This window comes from Lutra lutra, chromosome 8 (genome assembly GCF_902655055.1).
Source record: "Lutra lutra chromosome 8, mLutLut1.2, whole genome shotgun sequence".
In the NCBI taxonomy this organism is placed as follows: domain Eukaryota; kingdom Metazoa; phylum Chordata; class Mammalia; order Carnivora; family Mustelidae; genus Lutra; species Lutra lutra.
In genome coordinates, this window is record NC_062285.1 from 54,332,656 (window position 1) to 54,359,169 (window position 26,514).

At 54.5% G+C, this 26,514-nt stretch overlaps 2 protein-coding genes across 5 annotated transcripts in view; one reads left to right on the forward strand and one right to left on the reverse strand.

The window, feature by feature from the left end:
* PPP1R1A (protein phosphatase 1 regulatory inhibitor subunit 1A) lies at positions 1-12,300 on the forward strand. 2 transcript variants are annotated; one of them, XM_047741719.1, is made up of 7 exons: positions 353-659; positions 4,360-4,420; positions 5,435-5,472; positions 5,825-5,888; positions 6,484-6,639; positions 7,575-7,681; positions 8,219-8,350. In XM_047741719.1, the coding sequence occupies exons 1-7, from the start codon at positions 576-578 to the stop codon at positions 8,222-8,224; spliced, it is 516 nt and encodes a 171-aa protein (XP_047597675.1). In that variant the 5' UTR covers positions 353-575; the 3' UTR covers positions 8,225-8,350. The 2 variants fall into 2 exon arrangements, with proteins under 2 accessions (XP_047597674.1, XP_047597675.1); XM_047741718.1 differs by lacking the exons at positions 5,825-5,888; positions 6,484-6,639 and having other exon boundaries at positions 1-659; positions 8,219-12,300.
* Positions 9,340-26,514, reverse strand: part of PDE1B (phosphodiesterase 1B) — a 27,412-nt gene continuing 10,237 nt past the window's right edge. Inside the window, exons 1-15 of one of the 3 annotated variants that reach the window (XM_047741715.1) lie at positions 24,370-24,704; positions 19,698-19,811; positions 18,629-18,811; positions 18,360-18,426; positions 17,908-18,024; positions 15,516-15,656; positions 15,017-15,117; positions 14,784-14,909; positions 14,547-14,648; positions 13,354-13,474; positions 12,957-13,038; positions 12,519-12,627; positions 11,913-12,043; positions 11,251-11,370; positions 9,340-10,735 (exon numbers count right to left, since the gene is read on the reverse strand). In XM_047741715.1, coding sequence (XP_047597671.1) covers positions 11,267-11,370; positions 11,913-12,043; positions 12,519-12,627; positions 12,957-13,038; positions 13,354-13,474; positions 14,547-14,648; positions 14,784-14,909; positions 15,017-15,117; positions 15,516-15,656; positions 17,908-18,024; positions 18,360-18,426; positions 18,629-18,811; positions 19,698-19,811; positions 24,370-24,422 — 1,551 coding nt within the window. In that variant the 5' untranslated portion in view covers positions 24,423-24,704 and the 3' untranslated portion in view covers positions 9,340-10,735; positions 11,251-11,266. Of the gene's footprint in view, positions 10,736-11,250; positions 11,371-11,912; positions 12,044-12,518; positions 12,628-12,956; positions 13,039-13,353; positions 13,475-14,546; positions 14,649-14,783; positions 14,910-15,016; positions 15,118-15,515; positions 15,657-17,907; positions 18,025-18,359; positions 18,427-18,628; positions 18,812-19,697; positions 19,812-21,614; positions 21,659-24,369; positions 24,705-26,514 lie in introns of those variants that run through there. The other 2 variants (XM_047741717.1, XM_047741714.1) reach the window with 2 other exon arrangements.

Sequence of the window (26,514 nt, forward strand, 5' to 3'; positions counted from 1 at the left end):
TCCTGCTGCATGCCTAAATCCCCTTTCCTTCCTCGCTCCATGAGACAACCCGTTTTAAGACCATAAATGAAATCTTCCTCTCGCGTTTGCCGCCTCCTCTTGGCAGCGCCCCTCTCTACCTTCCCACTCATAAAACCTGTCCCAGCCTGAAGAAGTTCTCCGTCCCGCTCCCCACCCCCACTCCCTGCCCGGATCTCTGAGGACACCTGGATGCCGGCAGGGACCGCCGACCACGACCCGGACCCGGCCACACCCGGCTCGCCCGCCCGCGGGGTGGAGACCCCCGCAGCCCGCGGAGCAGCCACGACGGGGTTAAGGTTCCGGGCTGGGGGAGGGGGAAGGGGCCGGGAGGGGCGGGTGCGGAGCCAATCGGCGGCCGCAGAGTCCCCGGGGCCGAGAGCAGGGAGCGCTGTGCCGGGAGCCGGGAGCTGAGCGCGCCGGGCTGGGGCCGGGGCCCGAGCCGAGCGGAACAGAGAGGGAGAGTGCCCGCCCCAGCCCCGAGTCCCGCCGCCTGCCCTGAGTCCCGCCGCCTGCCCTCCCGCCGCAGCGCCGGCCTAGCGGCCGCCGCCCCAACCATGGAACAAGACAACAGCCCGCGGAAGATCCAGTTCACCGTCCCGCTGCTGGAGCCGCACCTTGACCCCGAGGCGGCGGAGCAGGTGCGGAGCAGGGCGGGGTGGCCGGGGACTCGCCCAGCAAAGGACGAGGGACCCCTGGGCTGTGGGATCTGAGAAACCTTCTTCGTCTGCCCTTGGCAGTGCGCCCCTGTGAGGGCGACCGCGCTCAGTTTGGGGGTCTTCTCTCCCCTCCCCCACCGCTGGAGCCACATCTTCCTGTCTGTGCTAAGGCGAGCGCCTCCCCTCGAAACCTGTCCCTGCAGAGGGTCGCTCTCTGCCTCCCCAGCCCTGGGGGAGGGGACCTGCATGAGGACACGACCCCTCCCCCCTTCGCCAGTCTTGCATCCCCCACCCAGTCAGCCCCCGCCAGAGTTTCTGAGCTCGGTGGGGGCGCCGAAGGGTACCGGCAGCCTTGCGGGAGGGGTTCGGGGAAAAGGTAGGTAATGGAGGGGAGCCTGGTGCTGTCAAAGGAGTTGAAAGAAGAGAAATAGCCCTCCGGGTCCTCCCCTAACCAAAGGCTACCTTGCCTGACTCCAGAGAGTGAGAACAAGAAGGAGCTCAGGAAAACTGAAAGGGCTGGGGCTTTGGGGAAAGGGTGGTGGGGTCCACAGGCTGAGGGTCCCCTCTTCTGCAAGTCTGGACACGTGGGTCCCTATTCCCAACTCCTGCCCTTTGGAGCACAGGGAATGGGGATGGCATGGAGAAATGGACCCAGGGAAACCAGAGGCAGGGGCTTTCTGGGGGCTGGTTTCAAGGAACCCCATGCTCAGGGGAGCAGTCCTGTGCTGGCCTTGGCTCAAGGGGTGGGAGTCCAAGGCCCTGGCCCAGCCCAGGGCCTGGTCTATTTTTAGCTCAGAGCCGCCTGGCAGAGGCGGCAGTGGATGAGAGTGTGTGAGCAAGTGTGTGTCTCAGGGAGAGTGAGCATTTGTGTGGAGACGGTGACCCCCTGTGGTCACTACTACCGCCCGTTTTCGAAATATTTGTTCATTTGCTCATTGCTCCATCTCTTTTTGTGTTCTCTGTCCATTTCCCTGGACATCCCCTTTCCTAAGGAATATCCATTGGCCACAAGGTCAGTTCTCCATTTCCCCCAAATGGCTCCCAGGACTCTGGCTGGGCCTCCCCACCTGAAAAAAACTCTGTAGCCTCTTGGGATGGGATGAAGAGTGTCCTCTGGCTTGCTCCAGCTGTTTGGTGGAATAAGCTCGGGGTGTGAAGGGAGGGGTCGGTACACACACTCTCCCTGTGACTTCAGCTTCCCAAAGTGTGGGTAGGGGTGAGAACCTGCACCTCTCCCCTCTCCCTGGCCGGGGCTGAGCCGCTTCTCCAGACCTGGAAGGGGTGGCAGTAGGAGGAACTGTGGGGAGACCTCAGGCCTGGTGAGGATGAGGAGGGTGGAGAGCCTGAGCTTGGGGAGTGTTTCCCCAGAGTCAAGGGCAAGGCTGTTACGCCTGGAGGCAGGGGGCTGGCTAAGATAACCTCGGACTCAAAAAAGGGCCCATGACTGTGGGCTGGTGGGGTTAAGGGTGAGGTGCCAAGAAGGATTGCCTTCCACCAGCATAGACAGGTCTCACAGCCTGACACCTGCATCTGTTTGGTGTTGGAGAAGGCAGGTGTCAGTGTGTGTTGGGAGGAGGAGAGGGTAGGCCAGCTGGTTCAGGGGTCAGGAAACAGAGGAGGAGAAGACAGAGATAAGGAGCCAGAGGGAAAAAAGAAATGGGACTTCCACCTGCTTTTCTCTAATATTCCAAAATTGGTGTCCACTAGACCTGAAATTCTACCTGCAGTCTAACTCGGCCCCTCTAGCTGGGTCACCCAAGTGTGTTACCCAGTCCAGAAGCTCCAGGCGTGGCAGGAGCTCCTAATCCAGACTGACATGGGAGAGCAAAAGAGGTTAGAAGCTGTGAGTTATGGAGCACAGAACGGCAGCGGGTGGAGGGGTGCCCACAGCTACCCTGTCTTTGGCATGACTGGTTTGGCAGCAAATCAGAGGCAAAGGCACCAGGTGTCCTTGAACACTGGGATTGAAGATAGGTGCAAGAGAAAGAAGAGAGACCATCTATTTGTTACCTAGTAGTTCAGGTGCCTGGAAGGTGCTTTGGGAAGGCTGACTTGACTCCCTTCAGCTATATGATATCAAAATTCTCAAAGACTCTGAGTGCCTAGAAATCTTATCCAAGGCAAGGAAATGGGCTAAGGAAGGAGCCTGTCCAACATCGCAGAGCCCTGCTGCCCTCTCAGAGGCCCTTTCTGTCCTCCTTGTGGTCCCTTCTCAGCCTCGCAACTTCCACTAACATCCCCATCCTCTCCCTGTGTCTCTGACTCCTCCACAGCCAGCATCCCCCCTCCACCCACAGCAGGAAAGACATAAAGAGGAGTCCTCCCTGGGGAAGGGATTCCCCTCACCCCGCAGATGTGAAGCCCACATGCCGGCCTGCTGGCGCCCAGCCCCTCTGCCTCAGGAATGGCCAGTCAGACTCACAACTGATGTTTGTGTAGTGCCTATGTGTATATGCATGTGCGTGCACGCGCACGCGCACACACACACTCACACAGAGGACTGGTACTGCCGGGGACCTTGAAATGTCACCCCAAACAGATGTCGCTGGAATCTCCAGAGAAACAGTGACCTACCCCCACTTGCCCCCATTGGACGCATCCCATTTCTTTGGGGAGAGTCCCCCTCTCAGACTAACCTCTTGCGAGGGCTGAAATCCATTTCTGAGCATAGAGAAGGGCGGGCGTCTTACCCAACCCCCAATGGTAGTGATGCTACATAATGGACACAGAAGATAAGAAGTTGATCCTTCAGTATCCTCACCCTACTGCCCTCAGCCCTGGATAACTTTAGCCCCTTTCCCAGCCCCTTTAGACTTCCCTCCTCCCTCCTGCCCTGGAGGGAGCTACGGGAACTCTCCAGCCCCATGAGACCCCCTTGCTTCTAAGCCTCTAAACCCTCCAGAGAAAGAGAAAAAACCCACACGTCCCAGGAGTCCTTGGACTGACTTCAACAACAATCAACTTTATTGGCAGCAAGGCAGAGGAACAGCAGCCACCCTGCCGGCAGTCTGCTTTTATATATTAATTTCTTAGAATGGGACCCTGGAGCCCAGGATAAGATTTTTCAGGTAACTTTAGGCCCTGATTAGACTCCTGCCTCTGGCTCCTGCTAGTATTTTATTTACCATGACAAGGATTTCCCCAGACCGCATTTCCTGACAAATTAGAAAGGCAGTGTGCCCAAGCATAGGGAGGACTTTGGAGAATGAGCCAAGGCATGGGCGTTGGCCAGGAGAAGGCACCTTCAGCCCTACCTTCCCTGTGCCATTCCCCCAGCCTGGGTGGGGACCAAGGGGTGCTTTCCATTGATGCCAGCGCACTAAAGGTTAATGTCTGTCTGGGGCTGTGGGCTGGAACACTGAGGGAAGAGCCTTGGTCCTCCAGGGTTATTTCTGACCATTGATCAGGATGGACGGAAGGACAGCCAGCCAGAGATCAATGCATGAGAGCAGATACAGCTGCTAAGATGGATTACGAGGGAGATGCAAAAACAGAAAGGGGTTGGGGGTCTTTTGGGTCCCCAAGGGAGAGGGATGGGCCCGAGAATGTCCATCTTGGGATGGTAGGTTCAGTGTAATGTGGCATTTTTTGAGATGTATTAAGCCAGGAGCCTGGATTATGTTGCTGAGTGGTATTGGGTGGGGCTTCGATGCTTCCACCTGCACTTGACCTCTTCCCTCAGATTCGGAGGCGCCGCCCCACCCCTGCTACCCTCGTGCTGACCAGTGACCAGTCCTCCCCAGGTAACCCCAGGGATGGGTCGTTGAAGGGCATGGGTGCTGCTGTGGACAGCCAGGTCCAGTGAGAGCAGGCGGGCACTAGAGAGAACAAGGGCAGATCCAAGGATTCAGAGAGCTAGCTCCGCAGCCCCCTGGGGATCAGAGTCCGGAAAGTGGTGGCTGTATTAGCAGGAGCATTTCCTTTGCTTTGGCAAGATGGAGCAGTTCTGGGGAAGGGGAGGGAAAGCACCTGGCTCCTAAGCCCCCCAGGAATTGGGGTGGTCAACTGAGTGCTGGTTGCTGTGGCAACAGCCTTCCAGATTTCTCCAGCAACTGAGATGCTGCAGGCCCCTCACCCCCAGAGGCAGTGACAGCTGTGAGGGGGAGGGACCGCCTCCATCAGCCATCTTCCCGGCCCCCAGAGGGGAAGGGGAAGGTTAGACACAGCTCAGGGAGCAGCTGGCATTCCGGTCACCCATGTGCCCAGCAAGGTCTGCAGAGAACCAGGTGTTTGAGAATATCAGGGGAGCTTGCCAGGACAGTGGCAGAGAGGCCGTCATGCTCATAAGTGAGCCTGGAGTTCAAGAGGCTGGAGTCTCCAGCCTGCACCCAACTACCAAAAAGGGTTGTTGTACCTCCCTGCACAGGGGAAACTTGTTCTCCTTTATCCGGTCTTCCCTCCCGTGCAGGATTCAGTTCTGGTCCTGGGCCAGGGGGGCAATGGTTGGGAGGAGATGGAGGAAAAGAGCCAAAGGACCAAGGATTCTACTTCAGGAACCTGCAGGTCCAAGGCAAGGATGTAGACACAGACTGACCACAGAGTCAAGAACAGGACTCCGTGCAGGGAAGAAAGCAGGGCAGGAGGGAGCCAAAGGGAGCGCGCCTGGGGCAGCCATCAGGGCCAGCTTCCTAGGGCAGAAGTGAGGGACAGATCAGAAAGCCGGTGACTGCCAAGGCTCCTCCCCTTGGGAAGTCAGCTCCATAGGGACCCCTGGGTTTTCAGTCCTCTTCACATTCTCCTTTCCCTGTTCCCCTCAGAGATAGATGAAGACCGGATTCCCAACCCGCTTCTCAAGGTGAGCCGGTCCCTCTCGCTCAGCCCAGCCCAGAGAACCCAGAGTTTCTTCAGAGGATTATTCCTCAGACCACCCCCCCCAATCTGTAAGGCCTTTTGACTCCCTCTCCTCTGCCTCCAAGTGAATATGAGCGGACACACACATACACATACACACACACCATATCCCCCATACCCAGTCTCCTTGCTCACCACTGTGTGGGGGAGGGGAGCACCCTAGGAAGCAGGATATTTCTCCCCTCACTTTCTGAAGACCATAGCTGACCCCCAATCTCCAATCCAAAAGCATGGCAAGGCACAGAAGGCAGGGGAGAAGGGCTGGCCCCCCCACCTATGCTCTGTGTCCTTCACAGTCCACGTTGGCCATGTCTCCACGACAACGGAAGAAGGTGACAAGGACCACACCCACAATGAAAGGTTAGGAAGACCCCCCCACCTTCCCATCCCTTTCTTCCCCTCTGTGCCTGAGACTGAGCAGTAGACCTAATGACCCCTTTTTGGAGGGAATCCTTGGGAAGTCCTTAAACTCGCCTTTATTATAATCGAATTGCTGCTAGACAGTCTGGGCTGGGTTCCAGCTCTGCCTCCAACTAGCTGGGAGGCCTGGGAGGACCTGCTTCACCCACTGAGCCCTGAGCACCACCTCACTATGGCAGCTAAAGAGACTATGAGTGCTCACCACACGGAAGGTTCTCAAGTATTTCCTGAATCTAAATGGAGTCTTTCCTCTTTCCCCCCACGGGAGATCAAGTAACTCAGCGAGTTAGGAAGATCTATGGTTCCTGAAGGCCCTGCCCCTTCCCTCCCTTCCTTTCGAAGGAAATATGTTTTATTGTGTACCTTTAGGCCCTCCCTGGTGCCCAGCAAATATCCCCTACCCCCACCCCATTCAGGTCTCAGAAGGTGGAAAAGTCACACAGGAGCCACCGGCCCTTCCATGGGGCTGTGGAATAGGACAGTCCACAGAGGAGACTCTGAGCTGTCACATCCCTCCCTTTCTCTGTGCCCCCAGAGCTCCAGATGATGGTTGAACATCACCTGGGGCAACAGCAGCAGGGAGAGGAACCCGAGGGAGCAGCTGAGAGCACAGGGGCCCAGGAGTCCTGCCCACCTGGGATGAAAGACACAGAAGCGGAGTTAAGGCTGGGCTCGTCTGGGAGAGCACAAAGTACGTTCAGGCTGGGGAGGGACTGTCCCAGGAGGAGGTAGACCTTACCTATCATGGGGAGGGGTCTCATCATAGCCAGAAACTGCCCTAAGAATATGGATCCATTTCTATGGACCACATGTGTTTGCCTCTGTTCACCTTGCCTCACTGAATGATCCCAGCCCCTCCCTGCTTGGACGGAGTTGTGGGGGGCTCCCTGCTGGGTGGTTCGAGCCCACCAACAAGGGACCCACACTCACAGGCTGGAACCTGGGCTCTGTCATTCCACCAGCAGTTTTGTTTTGTTTGCTTGTTTTCACTGCCCTCGGTCTGTAAAATGATAATGACAATGCCTCTGGCCTTGGGTTGTTTGTGAAAATGGAATGAGACCGGTTCTTAGCCCAGCAGCTGACACAAACAAAGCTTGCAGTAAATGGAAGTGCTGTTAACACGTGTCCGCAGTCCCTTATCCCACATGGATTCCAGAATCCAGAGTTCTTCCAGTTACACGAAGGTGACATCGTACATGTACTGTGTATTACGTACTACCCAGCGGAGCACCCTGTAATCAAACACGGTAATAGTTCTGCAGTGAACTGAAGGGTCCCACTAAATGACATCAATGAAGACCATCAATAGTCCCATACAAGGTCAGGTTTAGCCAAATTGTACCCAAACTTGTTTTAACTTTCCTTTGGTTTTTTTTGTTTGTTTGTTTGTTTTTTGTTTGTTTGTTTGTTTTTAATTTCTGATGGCAAATAAAAAAAGAAAAATGGTCCTGTAGTCATAGCTGTGATCAGAGAACACACCACGGGTTTTATCTGATTGCCCCCCCTCCTGGTCTTGGGCCCCTCTCAGGGGTCACTGGAGTATCAGATGGGCTAAGAGGAGCAGCAACCTCTACCAGAATTCATGAATACTGCCTTTCCCTCCCACTGCCCATTTTCCCTCCTTAGAGCCTGCAGAACCCATCCCTAAAGCTCAGGAGAGGGGCAGTGAGAAACCCAGCAAAGAGGAACCCACAACCCATATACCACCATTGGATTCCCAGGGAGCCAACTCGGTAAGAGCCCAGGGCTGGGCGCCCCCATGTGCAGGAGAGCAGGCTGCGTAGATAAGGGCAAGGATGAAGATCTGGAATCAGGAAAAGGGGGAACAAAGGACCAGCTTCAGTCACTGAAAAGCTCTTGTCTCAGGCAAGAAGATTTGGGGGTATTATGTATCCATGGACAAAGAAATGGGATTAAGCTACAGGACAAAGGAGTGATGTTAGGCTCTGTACTAGGGTGTCTGGCTCCTAGAATGGGTGATGGAAGTCTGCCATCAGCTTTCTGAGAAAAGGTATTCGGAACCCAAAGGAAGAACCTCATGTCCAGGCTGTGTGAGCAGTAGTCCTGCCTGGAGTGGAGGCATTGAGAGAGCCTTGTGGGCTTTGATTTTTCCAGTTCCCCCCTCCCCTGCGTGAAGCTGGACAAGTTGGGGGGACTGGTGTCAGACATCAGAGGTTAGACGCTTGATGATGGGCAGTGCAGCAAGGGTGGGGACAGTAGGCCCTCTGGTCTCTCACTCGCCCTCTCTTTCTGCCCCTCCCCTACAACAGGTCTGAGAGTGGAGGAGTTATCCTGCAATGGAGACTGCGGTTGGGAATGCATGGACACTGGATCTGTTTCTTACTCTCCACTTTGGGGGAAAATCTCTTGTTTTTAAAAAGTGATAAATTTGGTGTTAGGTCCTTGGCATTTTCCTTCTTTCCCGGCATGGAGAATCCTCTTTCCCTCCCTTCTTGTCCTGCCCTCTCTGCAGCCCCCTCTCCTTCTGCCCAGGTCCTCTGGAAAGGAGGAAATAGAGAAGCTGGGCCGGAGCCTTGGGGGAGGGGGGAGAATTCTCCCCCCCAACCCTGCCCCTACTTGCTGTGGCAAGAGAGATGGGGGGTCAGACAGGTGTAAGGACTAACTTCCAGGGCACCAAGAAGGAAGGAAAGGCCTGGATTCTGGGTTCTCTTCTCTTAATTGAGGGAAATATACCAGCCCCGCCCCCCTCCCCCCCCCCACCCCCCTGCAGGATTGTCCCAAAGCTGAGACTTGGAGTTCTACAGCCCGTCCAGCTGTGCCTGTGCTGTAGCCGCCGTCTGCTGGGCAAAAGGGGGAACTGCATCCTAGCCCTTGGCCCAAGGGAAAGGGGTTGTTGTGTTGTGTGGATGCCTCCTTGCCTGCCCCCAAGCCTCAGTGATTCCCAGGCTTCAGGATGTGATCCCTCCTCCAGCAATGAGGAGACCACCACCCCTATTCCAACCCGATAGCAAAGCTGGGTTGAGAACACAATGGCTATTAACGAAGAGGCCCTGGCTGGGAGCCTCTCTCTCCCTGGTCTAAGACACGGAGGGGCCAGGGCAAAAGACAAAAACCCAGAACAGGGGAAGAAACTTCCCTGGCCAGCCAGGCCTCTCCTGCCCACTGCTTTTGCTTTTTCCAGGTGGTGGAGTGGGGAGGGAGGAGGAAAGGCAAGAATGGCCTTCCTTACAGAAGAAGCACTCTGGCAGCCAGAGCCTCAGCAGTCCCTACTGTGTGCCCTCGGGCAAGACCTCACCTGGGGGCGGCGGTGGGGGCAGCATCCCCACCCACATCCACAATAGGGAGAACACCACACCAGGATTTTTTCGAGCTTCACAGAGACAGTATACATGAAGATGCTTCCATCCAGTGAACACAAAACACAACCAGGCCTGGTCTCCCTTCTTTATTGATCTCTGGCTATAGCAGGGTTCTGGGAGACCAAGGGCAGGGGTGAGTCACATGCGTCTCTGCCCCACTTGGGCGGGGGGAGGAGGGACAAGTGTCAAGGTGGTAGGTCTAAGAGACCATGGATATGGACTTCACACGAACAGGGCCCACTGTACAAATGCATGGTTGGTATTTACAAGATAAGAGGAGGGCAGTCACCTGGACTTAGGCCTTTCCTGGGACAAGGCTGCTCAGAGAGCCTGAGAAGAAGGGACACAGGGCCTGGCAGGCTCTCTTTAGGAAGCACAACAGCAGCAGCCCTAAGTCCCTTCCATCTGCCTTCTACCCACCACTCCGAACTTGTCCCAGGGGAGGGGCCTCTTGGTGCCGGTAGCGGCTGGGCAGGTGCTGGAAGGGGGAGGGCAGGGAGTGGCCTTCTGAGAACACTGCAGGCTTTCTGGATTACACCTCACCCTCCCCGTGCACCCTTGGCCCCAACCCAGCTGGTCTCTCCTGCCTTTGCTTATAAAATGCATCCTAAAGGTGCTTTGCTGGGGAGACCTCAGAGCACTTTACAGACATTGGTCGGATGGGAGCCTCCCAGCCCGAGAGGAGAGGAAGGAGGCAAAGGGCTCAGGACAGCCAGGGTAGGTGACAAGCCCCAGGGGCCTAGACCAATCCCAAGTTCTTGTGGACCCCAGGGAAGGCCTCCTCTCTTCCCCCAGTCCACATTTCAGAATGGGAGGGAAGGAAGATTGGGATGCGGAGGGTTCTGGGGATGGTGCTAAAGCAGTGTAGGTCTGGGGTAAAGAACACCCCCTGCATTCCCAGGCCCTAGAAAGATCCCATGCCCTGAAGGAGCCCACTCCCCTCTCCACACACAGGGCTCTGAAAACCCCCAGCTTTCTATCCTATTCCAGCTCCTCCCAGGGGAGGAAAAGGGGGACCCAGACCTGCCAGCTAAGATCTGGGGGGGTTAAGGGAACCCCCTAAAATGTATTGCTTAGAAACTTGGAGGCAAAAAAGGATGGGGGAGGGCCCAGGGGCTGGCATCTCTGACCCTCCCCCCTGGGCCCTGGGAGGCCTCCAAGAAGCTCCCCTCTCCCAGCCAGCCAACTGGCTATAGGGGTGGATGGGGGGGGGAGTCCAGAGGCAGAGGAATGGGCACAGTGACCATTGGGAGCCTGAAGTTTCCCAGACTTGCTGCTGGGAAATTAAAGTGCGCCCCAGTGGGTGTCAGGTGGGGAGGGGCCCTTCCCCCAACCCCACAATCTCTGGCATTTGGCCTTCGGGTGGGTTGTCTGTTCCTCAACCTCCGTGCTCCCTTGGAGCAGATGGGGGAGCCGGACCCGATGAATGGTGCTGATGACATTGAACACTTTGGACGCATTGAGGACCTGGGAAAGAGGGAGAGGCCTCAGTGCTCCGATCTTTGCCTTATCTCCAGCCTGATTTACCTTCTCCAAGGCCCGCCAGACCTACCCCCCACCCCAGTCCCACACACAGTTGTGCCAACAATGCCTGCACAGGGTGCCCAGCCCAGCGTTTGAGCAGGGGGCTGCTCTCGAAGCCACGCCCAACCGACCTCGCAGAGTCCTGTGCCCTGGCTGGGCCCTGTTCCCGAACCCTCACAAAGGTGCTGTAGCCTTGCTTAGGCCCTCCCTGTTCTGAGGAGCTACCTCCTTCCTGCATGGAATGGACAGAAGGAGTGGAAAGATTTCCCTGCTTCCAACTCGGGCCCTGGCTCAAGTATGTGTTCACTTCTCCATTTTCCTCCCTCAGAAGAGCTAGGAAGAACCTCGCATCCACAGAATCCCAGACATGACCCTTCAGAGACTCCATGTTGGACACCCAGCTCTCTCTACTCCCTACAGACTCTCCAGACCCTCCCCCCTCCAGCACACAGGCTCACATGGGCCAGCCCCAGGCTAGTCCAGATTCCCATTCTGGTTGTGTTCATCCTCAGCGGGGGAGGGCAGGGCCTCTTCCTCACAGGGGGACAGTTCATCAATGGACATCTGGTTGGTGACACCTGCAAGGGGGCATTTAGGAAGTTGGGACCCAGACAAGAAATATTTTTCCCCAAAATGCCAGGAGCACGTGGAGAAAAGTAAAGGATTCTCATGCATCCTCCTGCCTTCAAGATGAGCTGCATTCAACACATGACAACTTAGGAAGAGCCTCCCTAGCATTCTTTCCCAGCCTTGCTAAAATTTATAACCGTCAACTCACACCTAAAGAAAAGAGATTTCCCAGCCAAGGCCACCAAGTCACCCAGATCTACTGGGGCACCATTTACAGACCACAACATGCATGGGGTCCTTTGGGCTGTGGAATATGGCTGTTCCTATCTTCTCTCCTGTCCCTGTTCTAGAACAGTCCAGGCCAATCAGCTTGACACTCTTTCCTATCATCTTACTTTAGTCTGATCAGTTCCATTCTCAACTCTGGGAGTCAAACAAAGGGTTGCTCCAGGGGTTTAAAGAAAGTAGACCTGCTCTGGCTCCATCAGCCACCCTCCCCACAAGGCCTCACCCTCACCCCACCCCACCCCCTGGGTCCAACAGCACCCACCACTTGCTGCCCGTTCCTTCCATTTCTGCTTGTTCTCCTGAATGTATTTGGTCCAGGTAGAGCGGAAGCTGACCACATCAGGGTTGGGGTCTCCTACTTCCACATCCAGAGAGGGTTGGCGCCACTGGGAACTAAAGCAGCCCCCCACCCCGACTCCAGAGGTGAGACCCAGCCCACTCCAGAACTGCCTTCACAGCCCTCAGAGCGGCAGGGATGGAAGACCAGGAGGAAGCTTAGGGAGACTTATCCTCCCCCTTTCCCACTGCTGGGTACCCCCAATTCCCTGCCCCTTTTCCTACAGTTTCACCCCTTCCTCTCCACACCCTCCCTGCTATTGGAAGGAAAATAAAAACAACATTAGCAAAACGGCAATAAAGACAGAGCGAACAAAAATGGCTGGAGGGGACCACAGGTGCAGGTCACAGCCTTCTGGCCCCATCCTCTCACCCCTTTGTGTGACAGGCAGCAGAGAGTCCCAAGTTTTGGGTAGCCAAGTTTCTCCACCGGCCCACCATGGCTGTACCTCCTCCCTTCGATCAGTGCTCTCTTAGAGTCCCTCATCCCTCCCCCAGAACCAGGAGACAGAGCTGCCCCAGCCACCCTCACCTGGGCTGGCTCTTAGACTTTGAGTCCTCATCCGCCAGGGGCTGGACGCTCTTCTCGGCCACATCAGTCAGCACAGAGAAGGTTGGCTCCACGATGAAGTCGATGAAACCTGCAGTAAAGGGGGAACACGATGGAGAGTTCCCCCCCACACACAGAGGGCTGGGCAGAGGCGCCTGTGTGGATGGAACCCCTGGCTGCGGGTAAGACAGGGTGACCCAGGCTGAGAAATTCCCAGAGGGGGCAGCCTTTGCAACGATGTCTTTGTGACCCCACTTTTGTACCCCCAGGCCTTCCACCCAGGACCCCAGGCCCCAGCACAAGCTTACTCCACAGGAAGACTGGTTTTAAGGGATGGCAACTCGGAGAGGCCTGGCCCCAGCCCAGAAAGCATCCTGTCCCCTTGCCAGGACTCTCCTCCCCACGGGCGAGGCCACTCACCAATCTGCGACTGTGCCACCAGAGTGGAAGTGCGATCACACAGCGGAGAAAAGGGCAGCCCCAGCTCTGCCTCTTTGTCACCCTGGGGAGAAGACAAGGTGGGAAAGCTGGAGGCTTTCCTCTGAGGCTTGCCTCAGACCACCCCCACTCTGGGGTGCAGCTGGGGGAGGTCAGGGGTTATTGTGGGAAAAGAGGCATCTCGGTGCCTTTGACCTGGAAATGGACGATACGCAAATGCAATGCTACCACGGTTAAGCTTTTAGGAAAATGACCTCTGTTCCCAGGGCTTCGGTATCAGGTCAGAAGCTACAGGGAGCTGAATGAAGATCTGGAAGTGGAGTGGGAGCCTGGAGAACAAGGGGAAGGGGGGCAGGCATGGGTGAAGATGCCCCGCTACCTGACGGAAGAACTCCTCCATAAGGGCCTTGGTCCAGCGGCTGTGGACCGACCACTGCTTGGTTGGGTGGCTGATGTCGGCAGCATGGAGCAGCAGAGACAGGGCCTTGGACTTGTCAATCCTGGTCAGAGCGGGCGGCAACGGAAGGGGAGACTCATCTTTTTAGGAGAAGAAAAACTGGACCATTCCTAACTTCCCATCACAAGCCCTGGGATCCTTGCAGGGAATTTCAGCCACCCTCTGGGGCAACATGCACGCACACACGCGCAAACACACACACACACACACACCTATATAGGTGGAACCAGGCCAAGCGCTGAGAATCAGGGGGCACAGGTTCAAATCCCCACTGTACGTATCACACACTAGCTGTGTGACACAGAGCAAGTTATTTAAAATGTTCATATTCCACTTTCCTCAATCCTAACAGGAAATAGGACCAGAATCTACCACATAGGGTTCTTAAAATTCAATGACACACAACACAAAAGTATTTAGTAGAGTCTGGCCCACGGTGCTGAGAGTAGATGTTATCTATAATCTCCATCATCCTCATCATCATAAGTATTGTCATTATTCCCCAACAATGCCACACTGCATACTGTCCCCCAGAGACACTGGACATGAACACACACCCTGGGGACTCCCCCACACATAGTCTCCTCTCTCTTACACACAGTTGTATTCTCCCACCTATTTCTAAGCCACATTCAATGTCATCGAGGCATTTGCTCTGTGCTTTTTTCCTCTAACCTCACATGACTCTCTGGCTAGCCCTACTGGTATTGGAAGTAGCGGCGAGCTGTGGCGGGGAGGCCTCTCGTTCTCACATGGCACAATAAGGAACCGAATCCAAAAACGTTGCAAGGTTTTCCCAACATTGCAGGGTCAGGCTGTCCCATAGCAAAACCATGCATTTCAGATTCCTGGCCCAACGTGCCCTCCCACAGTGCCCCAGATGCAAACCTGGGCCTGTGTGCACACGTCTCTCTCGCACGCGCGTGCGTGCGCGCATGCACACACACACACACACACACACACACACACATTGTGGAGATGGGCTCAGGCACCTGGAACCAGGAGAGTTTCTCCACCCAGGTAAAGGCCTGGCACACCAGCTACCCACGTACGTGCCCCCGATTCTCACAGCCCCCACTCTGGCCATGACCCAGCCACATCCCCCCAGATGCCACCTCTCCAGCTGCTGCAAGGCTGTCTTCATGCACTTCACTTGCTGGAAATGGCAGGACATGTCGGTGGCCAAAACCATCTCAATGACCAGGGCCCGGAGCTCTCTGGATGGACAGAACCAGATAGCAATCAGCCCCCACCACAGCGCTGATGGGCCGGAGGTCCAGCGCATGGGAAGAGAGGGTCGGGGGGAGTGGAGGGAGGTCTCTTCAGGAGGCCCACTCCTGCCTTCAGCTCACACAAACTCATCCTTGGTGAGGTTGATGAAGATGTTCATCTCGTCATCCTGCATCATTCGGAAGACAGAGCTGATGTGGTGATTCTCCAGCACTGAGCGGTCGTTGTACAGGATGGCACACTCTGACCTGCAGAGCCAAGGGTCATCGCATCCAGGCCCCTGCAAGTGAGGGCTCTGGCAGCCTCCCCACCCACACTGGGCCCCTCCTGCCCCTGCCACACTGGCACCCCTCACTTGGTCTGGATGTGGAAGCTGTTGGTAGTGCCTGTGTGCTCGTAGTCATGGATGGCTGCAGCGAAGATGATGGCTAAGACCTCGATCTCCGATAGGCAATGCTGGCAGAGAAAGAGGGGGAGAGAAGGGCCTCACCCTGCCCATCACTGCCCAAAGACCTCTGCCCCAGGCTATACGACTCAGCCCATCCCTTCTGCTCTTCAAGGCCAGCTCTTGGGCTAAGATGGCCAGGTTTCTCAGCTCCCAGAATGGTGAAATACGCCCCTTTACCCCAACCTGAAACATTCCCACTATATCCCAGCACACGCCCCCAGCACTGCCCATGACATTATGGTCCACCAGGAATTCTCCGGAGTAAGTAAAATTTGGCTCTGTAAAGACTCTGGAATACCAAAGGAGAGGAACCAAAGAGAGACAAAGGGAAATGGGAGGAGAGTCTAGACTTCCCAGTCCTGCAGCCAGAAGACCCTAAATCACAGAATGATCTCTGGGCACCTACCACCATCCCAGTGCGGAGCAAGAAGCAATGGACTGTCTGGGTCACATCAGCTGCATGGATCTGGTTGTGGTAAGGGTTCTTGTACTTCCCATAGCCTGTCTCCAGGGCCTCCAGGAAAGTCATCAAAAACACAGTGGGAATCTGAAGTGGGAGGGAGAAAATCGAGATACGGGGGTATGTGCAGGAAAGGCAGGCAGCCGAGGACTGAGATCAGCGATGCCACGTTTCTTTAGAAGGTAGAATGGCTTAGGGAGAAAGCACCGGCTGCAGTCGGGTGGACCTGGGCTCACATCCTGGCTCCACCACCTGCTGGCTGTGTGACCTTGGGTTAAAATCTTATGCCTCTGACACTTAATCTCAGGACGAAGATAACACCACCTCCTTGAATTTAATGAGATAAGTACAAAGCACTTAGTAAGTACTCTCTAAAGAGTAGCTATAATTATTTCCCTGGAGCTTTTTAAGAAAAGCAAACTTCCCTCCTTTCTTCCAACCGCCCCATCCCATCCCCAATCCAGTACCATGGAAAGGGGTTCAGAAGCACGGGAAAGAGCAAGATGACCTAGAAAGGATCCTTCCAGGCAGACATGGGTCATCCCCTCCTCTAAGAAGGCTTTCCCTGTACCCACACCAACACACACAAAGAGACACACAGGGCGGGACACCAGGAGCCAGAGCTCTGTCCAGCTCCTATCAGTTGTCTCTGTCTATCCCCTTGCAGTCTGCCTGCCTCCTTCAAAGGCTCAGGCTCCCAGAGGGCAGGGCTGGTGCCTGCACCAGTCCCTGGATCTCCTGAGGCTGTGAGGAGAGCGAGGTGCAGGACTTGGGGAAGCTTCTGTAGAGATGAGCAGTAGTGATGAGACACAGAAGATACACCACTGATCAGTCAGACCCTAACATCTCCCACCCCCACCTCGAAGGGCTGTGCCCCAAATTCAGGGAATTTTAAAGGACTGTTTCCATGACAACTGCCCTTGCTTCTGCGTTGCCATGGTGTCCCCGGAGGGAAGGGAAGGGAAGGGACACAGGGGAGGGGCTGGGTGCCCAAGACAGGAATGTGGAACTTGAGAAGGGTGGCTCCAACAGGAATCCCTGACATGAGTAAACACCAAAGCAAGAAGTGCCCCCCTCTCTCTAACTGCCTCAGAGCAGGGTGAACTGGGGCTGGGCCAAACCCAACCTGACGCTTTCACTCTTGGGGTCCTCCAAAACCAGTCCTTCCAGGTAAGGAAGCAGAGTTTAAGAGAAGCTGGTGTCTGGAGAATGTCTGAGAACCACTTTGGAAAAATATGAGCTGGAAAATTCTTAGGAAAAGGAGGACGCTGCTGTTTGCTGTCCTGGAAAGGGCAGGACTGGAAAGATGATAATGAAGCTGCAGAAGGAGAGGCCTCAGGAAGGCACTGAGGGAAAAATCACAACTGAGCATCTCGGGAAAGTTCTGGAAACCTTCTCGGGAGTTGGTGTAAAATGAGGAGTCAAAGGTTGAGGAAAGGTTCACAGGCACCAATAGTCTATTATGATAAAGTAGAGGCTGAGGATGGCTTCATGATCTTCCAAAGCCCTCTGAGAAAGGGTCCTCCAACTGGACTCCCTTGACCTCCCCCAGGGCCCCCTCAGAACAGACATGTTTTCCTCTACTCTAATATCTATGTCCACCCCCCCACCTAAATGCTGACCAAATATTCCCATTGCGACTCTTCAACCCCTTCACCCTCCACTTCCAAGTGTGGTTTTTCCACATGGAAGTGGTTTTTTTCCAGTCCCTATTCCCAAAAGACACTCCCTCCTGGCACAGAATCTGGAAAGGACTTTAATCCCATATTCATGGCCAGCCAAGCTGAAGAGCAAATGGAGTTCGCCTCCCCTCATACGGTCCTATCCAGCCTTGCCAAGAGCCCAATCTCTCCATAAAACTCCTCAGACAGACACTAGGGAGGGGGAGGGGAAGAGTGACCAGTTTTATCCCTTCCTCCCCACTCCCACCCCATCCCAGAGAACAAGTGGAGAGATTCTAGTCCCAAGGGCACAGGCTGACAGCATGTGGACTCTAGGCCTCGGGTGTCCACAGGCGGGAGGCAGGACAGCTGAAATCAGGAGGCGAACTTCGAGCCAGCCTGAAGAGGACAAGTTATGGGGAAGAAGCAAAGCAGGACAGAGCAGAATCCTAGGCTGGAGGGTTACAGACCTAGAATCTTCTGGAAAGCAATAAATGAAGTCAGAAGCTGGTGGTGCACAAGTGACAGAAAGACTAAGCAGGTGGGCACGGGGAAACTTCCCTGACAGTGAGACTGAGTGAGGGAGCCTGTGGAACCTGCTTGCTGGCAATCTTGTAGAACAGGAGTGATGGGAGTGGAGAGCCCTGCCCAGGAACAGGGGTAGGATGCTGCCCAACCTTAAAGCGGCTGATGAGGTTATGCCGAGTCAGTAACTCAAAAACAATGGTCCTCAGGGCATGGTCATCTGCTGCCCGGTTCAAGGAAAAAACATCAAAGCACCAGAGGTCCAGGTTCTGTGGAAAAACAACAGACTAGGCAGGGAGACTCCCAAGGGGAGCTTCCCAGCAGCAGCAAGGGTTACAGTTAGACTTCAAGGGGGACTTCCCAATGTTTACTGAGATCTGGGAAAAAGGAAAACAAAGACATGCTAGTGTGGGCCTTTTTCTTCCCAGCACAGGGGAGACAAAAAGACAGGAGTTTGCCTCTGGAGGGGGCAAAATGTTGTTTTGAGGAATAGGGGGATGACAGTTAAAAGGGAAGGCAAAAACCACCCCACAAAGAATCTGAAAGTCCCAGTGACCATTCCTTCCCCCAACCTTCTCCTCTTTCCCGAACACCCAGCACTCACCTTGAGACAGTTGAGAACCACAGTGGAATAGGTGGGGCTCACAGAGGTATATGTTCTCCGGAACATCCTAAGAGCAAACAATGAGAAGCAGCCCACAGTGAAGGTCTGGGAAGTGGGGTCTGATCAGGTGGGGCTATGGGGATGAGCTCTGGGGGATGGGGGTGGGGGGAACACCACTGGGGCTCTGGTGGGGTCCCAGAAGCCCCGAGTGTCTGGGAAAGGGGGACACAACTAGAGGCAGATGGAGGCTGAGCAAGGGCAAGCCTCACCGTTCCACAAAGATCCCAGCCTGCACCGCGTGCACGATGCTCCGGAACTTGGGCTTCTCCTCAGCGCGGCGGCCTTTGGCCCGGGCCTGCTGGGTGAAGGTCGAGGCCAGCCAGTCCCGCACCTCCGAAGGCACAGCATCTGACCGCAGCTCCTGCAGCTCATCCTCCGTGTCCAAGATTTGCCTGAGGTCCCAGAAGGGGAGTCACAGAAGAAAGACAGCAGGTGCCTCCACAACCTAGGGACGCTGGGCCCAGCCACACCCCACAGCTCAGGAACACTCAGGCCAGGTCTCTCCCTTCTCTGACCTTCCCCTTCCTTTCTCTCACTACATGTTGTTGTTGTTGTTGTTTTTAATTTCTGTCTCTATGATGCCTCCCATAATGAAACAGGCCACTATGTGAGGTAGTGAGTGACCCAACAACTCTAGAAGCGCTCAGGCAGCAAACGGAAGAGATGCCACCTGTCAGGGAGGCTGAGACCAGCAGCACTGTCTCACAGAAATAAAATGCAAGCCACGTAGAAGTAATTCTAAATTGGTTAGGAGCCACATTAAAAAAGTAAAAACAGATGGGTGAAATTCATTTTAATGATAAGTTTTCTTTGACCAAATACACCCAAAATAGTATCATTTCAATGTGAAGTCAATACAAAATGTAGAGAGAGATTTTACATTCCTTTCTCTCGGTTTTGAAATCCAGCGTGCGTGTCACCCACAAATCCACGTCTCGGTTCATCCTTGGGCTCAGCAGCAACATGAAACCAGTGGCGCCCATGCTGGGCCACACAGGTCTTGAGGGATTCCCACTGGCCAGAGAGTTAGGACTACCTGAGCCTTCTGGTCCCTTCCAGCTCTGAAACGGTCTTCCCTCCTTGACACCTGTGTTTGTCTCAGTCTCTGCAACCCCCTGTCTGTTCCTCTGCCCCTTTATCTCTGTGGTATTTCCATCTACAGCTCTTCTTCCCTGCTCTGGCCCTGTCCCGGGTCTCTATCTCCAGCCTTCTGTCTTATTCCCACCCACCCCCATCACTGTGTCTGCCGGGTGTCTTACTGCGGGAGCGGTCTCTCACCGTGTCTCATCTATGTAGACGGCCTCCAGCAGAGAAGCTGTGTACTCCAAGTTTTTCTTCAGCTCCTCAATGTTTACCTCCCCATTCTCCAGCTGCTTCACCATGTAGCGCAACCTGTGGGAGTGGGCACAGACGGTCTGCTTAGGCGCCCCTACCTGGTCACAAGAGCAGGACCCCCCTGGATAAGGTGCCTCAGTCTTCCACAGATAGGTACTCTCTCCAACAGGGGTGGGATCGCAGCTAGGGTGTTTCATCCCGGGCTCTTGCCACTGCCTGTATTAAATTTACATACCCCCAAGTTTAACCCCAGGCCTTTTCCTGACACCACCATCAGAGACCTACCTCTGACCTCCCCACACCTCCCCTGGGCCAGTTCCCTGAAAACTTGTTTACACTGCCCGGGGCCCAGCAGACTGAGGCAGGTACAAGGCCCCAGCTTGGTTTTCTGGGGATGATCTGTTTCATAGCCTGAATAACCAAGAGCTGAGACTGCCAATTTCCCCCAGCAGAGTGAGCTGTGGGGTCAACAGCAATCAAAAGAGCACCCAAGATGCTTCCATTATATCGGTTGGTCATGGCCGGGAAGTGGACAGGGTGGGGGGAGGTACATGTCCACAGCCTCTCTGTCCCTGGCAGGGATGTTGAAGATACAGAACAAAGACCAATCTGACTGAATGCTCTTCGCCTGGCCTCACTCCATTCAGGCAGAGCTAATGGATTATGATTCCAGAATCCATCAACCAAGACAAAGCAGGATTAACCCCTGCCTCCCTGATGCGGTGCCCAAGAGAACCTCTGGCAATGTGTGTCTGTACCCATCCCCTATCTCTGCCCCTCAGCGGCTTCCCCCAGAGCCCAAGCAGTGGGGGAGAGGCCAGGAGGTCTCACTTCCAGGACGCTCTGCCTGAGGGGACAGTCCCTCATCTTTTGCACTCAGGAATGCTGGGGGTCAGGGATGAAGCCAGAGACTTCTTAGAAGTCTGGCGAATCTGGCCCGGGCAGCCACTAAGCAAACAAAACTCTCTTGACTTTAGATGGTGATTTTAAAGAAAGCAATTAAACATTCCCTGCTCCCTCTTTCCCCCAGCCCTGCCCTGCCCCACCTAACACTGGGGTAGGGGTGAAGTGGCAGCGAGGACAATTCCCCACTGAGAGGGGCTTCAGAAATCCAAGGTCACCCTATGAGTCAAGGAGGAAAAAAGAATGAGTCAGGGACCAGAGGCTGAAATTAGCATCAATTCCCAGAGATGCTGGGGAGGGAGAACAATGGCACTCCTGAACAGAAGCAGCTCCAGAGTCCCGGGGTCTCAGCAGATTTGGAATGGGAGTGCAGGAAACAGCCAGCCTCAGGAAGCGTTGCAGGCCAGGTCTCACCTCAGGGCCAGCAGTCCCGCCCAGAACGGTCTGAATGCAAATGGGGCAGAAGGGCAAAGAGGAAAATGGGAGAAAAGCAGCTGAGGGTGACCCTACAGCCTCCTCAGTGGGTGATCTTCAAACCCCACTTCTGGCCTTCCTGCTGTACCCGCAGCAAGTGCAAACAGCGGTTGTTCATCAAGAAAGAAGCCGACTTCAGTAAGTGTCTGCCCAGCAAGGGCTTCATTAGGGAGGTGGAACAGAGGCCAGACAACATAAAAGGCTTCCCAGCCAATGAGCTGGGAAGGGGGACAGAGCCAGCATCTCCCAGGGTGCTGACCCAGAGGTCGCAGAACAAAGAGGTTAGCTCCACCTTTGGGGCCCAGGCACAAACCAGGGCTTCCCTCTCCTGGTCAGTCCCTGTGACCAGAGACCCTTGGATATAGGGAACACACAATCCAAAAAGAAAGAAAAGCCTCTGGTCCCATCCGTCTCCCAGATTCCTACCCTGGCCCTCATCTTCCATGTCGGTCAGCCCTTTATAAAACCCAAACTTAAACTCACCGAAGTTCTTCCACGTTCTCTCTCGACCCACATCTTGAAACACACATCCCAGCGCGGGCTCCCAAAGTGAACAGCCAAGCCCACGGGTGTTCATTTGCATGTATTCGCATAATCATTAACAATGCTGCCAGCTCTGCATTTTAAAATGGGATTTCTCCTACGTTATCTCAGATTATCCTCACAATGGGCCTAGAGGGAGGGAGTTAGGAAGAAACTGCCACCCTTATTTTCAGTGCAGAAACCAAGGCTCCAGCCACAGTTCTGGGAGGCAGGAATCCTGGTTCAAAAGTATCACTTCCTGGCCCTGAACCCTTGGGCAAGTCACTAATTCTCAATCAGAACCTCTCAAAAGGTGGCCTGTAGACCACTGGCATCTGAATTACCTGGGATGCTTGCGAAAAACTGAGATTCGAGATTCTAGGCCTCGCAGCACACCTACTACTAAAACAAAATTTCTGAGGGTAGGATTCAAGGATCTGCAAACATGTTTAACAAATACCCAGGATGATTCCCCTGCACATGAAGCTTTCCGGACCTTTCTTTTAGAGCCTCTGTTCCTTCCTCCGTAAAACAGTGAAGATGATGACAAACCACCTGCGAAGGGCCTGTTAATAAGAATTATTATTTATTTTATAATTTATTTAATAAATGAAATAATGTATGCAAAAGGCCTGACACACAGAGTGGGGCTATATAAATGTGATAGGAATTCTAGTGAACTGACCAACACCACCCCGGCCCCACCCAGCTCACACTTCGTGGCCTCCAGAACAACAAGTGCCTGCCTTCTCCCTCCCAAGTCCAGGTGGAGAAGAGTTAGTCTAGTATGCATGGAGACTGGTGACTGGGAAGCCCCCTAACAGAGAAAAAGTAGCCACGATCTCTCCTTCATAATGACAAACCTCATTTGGGTCACACAACCACCTGAGGAGGGAGGTTAAGCAACTGGCCCAAGGTCACACAAACTGTCCATCTCAGTCAGGCCGGCAAGCCTACGACTCACACTGTTGGGGCCTAACTGTGCCCTGTACACCAAATGTGTTGGGCAGAAGGGGCTCGATCGTGTAATTCACTTGGAGGGAGGCTGAGGCCTGTTCCATCACAGCTCCTCAATCTGTGGTCTGAAGTGCTGGTGTCTGGCAGCTCATAGCAGACTATGAGCGTCTAGATGGGACTGACAATGACTTGTTTATCCTGCTGCTGTACTCAGAGCACTCAGTTATGTGCTCAGCGAATGTTTCTTAAATAAAAGGGAGGGGCGCCTGGGTAGCTCAGTCTGTTAAGTGTCTGCCTTCTGCTCAAGTCTTGGTGTCCTGGGATCAAGCCCCACATCAGGCTCCCTGCTCAGTGGGAAGTCTGCTTCTCACTCCCCCTCCTCCCCTCCCCCTGCTCACACTATCTCTCTTCCTCTCTCTCTCACATGCTCTCACTCTCTCAATAAATAAAATCTTTAAAAATAAGTAAATAAATAAATAAACAAATAAAAGGGAGAGGGGGCAGACTAATCAGGTGGGGGGGCTATCTGCCAAAGCTCACAATGGAGATCTCTGAGGCAGGGTTTCAGAAACTCTAATGGAGAGCCTGCGGAGAAGAAGGAGGCTGTAGCTGGCCTTCCACACAACCTTTCCTCCAAGTTCATCCTGACTCCACCTCTAGACCCTGCTCTTTCAGAGTTCCTATTGAAATCTGAAGTGAACATGATCCAGACACCAGAAGTGGGGAGCAAGGGGAAGAAAGATTAAAGAATGAATTTGATAAATGGGGAGTCTAAGAAGGGGACCTGGACTCAGGCAGCCAGAAGGATCCAGGTGCTGAATGAACGTCGCCTTCCTCTAACTCCCTCACAGCCACTCTGACCCAGCAATGGCCTCTCGGATTCTAAAGTCCTTCACACTTTAGAATCTGTGGCTGGAGCCTTGGGATCAGAGTTAGGATCGCCCCCCTCCCCCTCCCTGCCCGGGCCCACCCACAGCCCTCGCCTCAGTATTCTCCTGCAGGAAGTCTTACTTCCCCACCCACTGACAGGTCCCCATCCAGGCCTAAGGAAAACTGGAATCTTCTACAACAATCCTTCCACCTCCACCCATAGTCCTGTTTCACCACACCCACTGCGTTCTCCTCTACCCTTGGCCCCTGCACCCCAGGAACAGCCTCAGACCCTGACCCCTGGAAAGCACCAGTCTCTTCCAGCTCTAGGCAGCCCACTGAAGGAGAAGGCTCAGGGTAGTAATAATCCCAACAGCCCAGAAGAGTTCAACTTCCCCACCAGTTCGTTTCTTTGGGCCATCATGGCTGATGATCTGGCAATTTCCAAAGCCCCTGTCCTACTTCCAGCACCCTAAAAGATCACTGTTAAGTAGGGGGCTTAGTGCAGGGCAGCCAAAAGCCAAAGGGCTAGGAGTTGGAAGAAGGATGGGATTTCCCTTTCGGGTTCTTAAGATCAGATGGGGAAATTTCAGAGGGATATGAAGTCCTGAGGATGCTGGTGTGAGAAAGGAGAGAAAGGAGGGGAATCACAGCTAAGTCACCTGCCACAGGCAAGAGGAAGCAATACAAAGGGAAATGGGAGGAGAATAAGAGAAAGGGCAAGATAGGCAGGGGAAAAGGTGGAGAAGTGGACACACATGTGGACACACATGCACACACAACATACGGGGACTGTCAAGCCTTGATCCCTCCCCTCCACCAAACTACTAGGTGGACCCATAGCAACTTGTCCTCCTCCTCCCCTCTCCGTGCCTCCCCTGGTGCCTACCTGAAGATGGGGCCCTGCAGGTGACTTCTCTGCACGGGAACAGGCTTTGCCATGGGAATCACAGTGTCCTACTTCAGAGTATCGAAATGCCACGCCCAGGGCCCCCAGGGCCCCCGCAGGGAATGACTCCCTCTTGGGCCCAACTTCCTCCTCCAGGTCTCCGAAGAACTGAGCTACTGACCAGAGAGAAGAGCTTTGGGGAGGGGAACAGGAGGGGCCTGGCTGGAGGAAGAAGGGAGTGATGAGACAGAGTGGCAGCCCACAGCAACTGGGTGAGAGGCCACGGGAAAAGTTTCACATCTGAATCAGACGGAAAACAAGAATCTGTTCTCAGAAGAATCCCAGAAAGGACAGAAATAGCACAGTCCAGCCCCTTGCTCTGAGTAGGTGGGGCTCCTCTTAGGGGAGAAGAGGTTAGCAGAAGGCTTAAGGGTGCAGGGACAGGAAACCACCCTGAATCTGCTGTGGACAGGCGGTCCACCCTTGAAGGGGAAGGGGCCCGCAAGAGCCCCCTGGAGGGACTAAGGCGATTCAGCTCCCTCTCACAGCCTTCTTCAGGGGCCATTTTTCAAAAGGAGCTTTAGCCCACCTGAAAGGACGGAAGCCAAGAGAGGAAAAGATCCAGAAACAACATGGGAGGGGCTCACTGAAGCTGGGGTTCTGGGGCTCCTCACCCAGACACCAGCTCACAGGGAGGGAAGGCCCCGCCCAAGCAGTGAATGAAAGTCGGGATGGCTCGATTGGACAAACCAAGACGTTGGGCAAGTTACTTTCCCACTCCCAGCCCCCGTTTTCTCATCTGGAAAGCGAGCACTGGGGGATAACTGGGCATTAACTGGGGAGAGGCCAACCCAGCCAGAGGAAGAGAATTGATGGGACAGCCTAGGGCGGGCCTGGGGACCAGGACCCCCCTCTTCCGCCTCCAGGCTTTGCCCTCGCTCAGGTTGGGGGACAGAAGCCAGCCTCTGCGGCGCTAAGTGGACGTGCGCATACAGCCCCTGCCCGCCTCCGGATAGGCTGTGATATGACATCACCAATACAAGCGCATCGGGGCGGCGATTGGTCAGTTGAGAGGCTGGGCGGGGCTGAGGAGGAGAGCCCGGGGTGAAGAAGAACGCATCCAGTGGAGAGTTCAGCGCCACCGCCTTCTCCTTCATCTAGAGTCTAGGGCTGGGGATGATGTGGAAATGAGGAAAGGTGACCCGTGGGGATGAGTATGACAGGAGAAAGGTAAAAGAGAAGAAACAGACCAAGCACCAAAATTTTATGACGGGAAGCCTTCCTCCCCGCCTCTATCCCACAAAAGCAGAGAGAAATTTAAAAAGCTTGTCACTGTGCCAAAGCCTTGAATGATTATAAACAAATGAAGTTTGGGAACCTGCTGTTTCTCAGCTTCACTGAGTGCTGGGACAAGTGGAAGTGGGCTTCAACAGCAACGAGAGGGATGAAGTTAAACATCTACAAGTTGTTTTCCAGTGAACTCCTGGTAGCCATGAAGCAGGGCTGCTGCAGATTTTGGAAGAAAGGAAACCCTCCCTCTCTGGGTCCATCTCATTCTCTCTGCGCTCCCAGCGCGCGCGCACGCGCACACACACACACACACACACACACACACAGGTTCGTGTTTTTAGAAGAAAAGGACTAGAGTCTGAATCAGAAACCCAGAACTGACACCCAGGGGATGAAGGACAAGATTCCCCCATTCCGTGGCCATGCCTGCTTGGAGGGACCAGGATAGGACAGGAGTGGAGGAACGCTGGCTGCATACTGCCTGAAACCCCAACAAACACCAAGCCAGGGAAGCTCCCCCCCCCCCCCCCCGCACCTGATTCCAGGCCCTCACTTTAGGCCCTGCCACCTCAAGCTGGCACTCACCTCAACCTTCCTACCAAAAGGCGGAGATTTCTTAGACTAGGAAAGCATTGCAGAGGATATCTTGTCCATCCCTCTGCTCTCTTGCCCAACCAAAAGCTGGTTGGACGAATGACTGCTCACCACCTCCCCATACACCCATACCTGCTGCATGGTCCCAGCATGCAGCCCACACCTGCTCCTTCCAGTCTAGAATTATGATTAACTGTTCCTAATAGGAAAGGATATTGGCCAGCCACCAGCCCTTCCTGGGGATCTCAGACATATCCACTC

Coding starts and splice junctions, on each gene's coding strand:
- PPP1R1A (XM_047741718.1), top strand. CDS start 576: ATGGAACAAGACAACAGCCCGCGGAAGATCCAGTTCACCGTCCCGCTG. Junction 660..4,359: donor ACCCCGAGGCGGCGGAGCAG/GTGCGGAGCAGG, acceptor CTCTTCCCTCAG/ATTCGGAGGCGCCGCCCCAC. Junction 7,682..8,218: donor ATTCCCAGGGAGCCAACTCG/GTAAGAGCCCAG, acceptor CCCCTACAACAG/GTCTGAGAGTGGAGGAGTTA.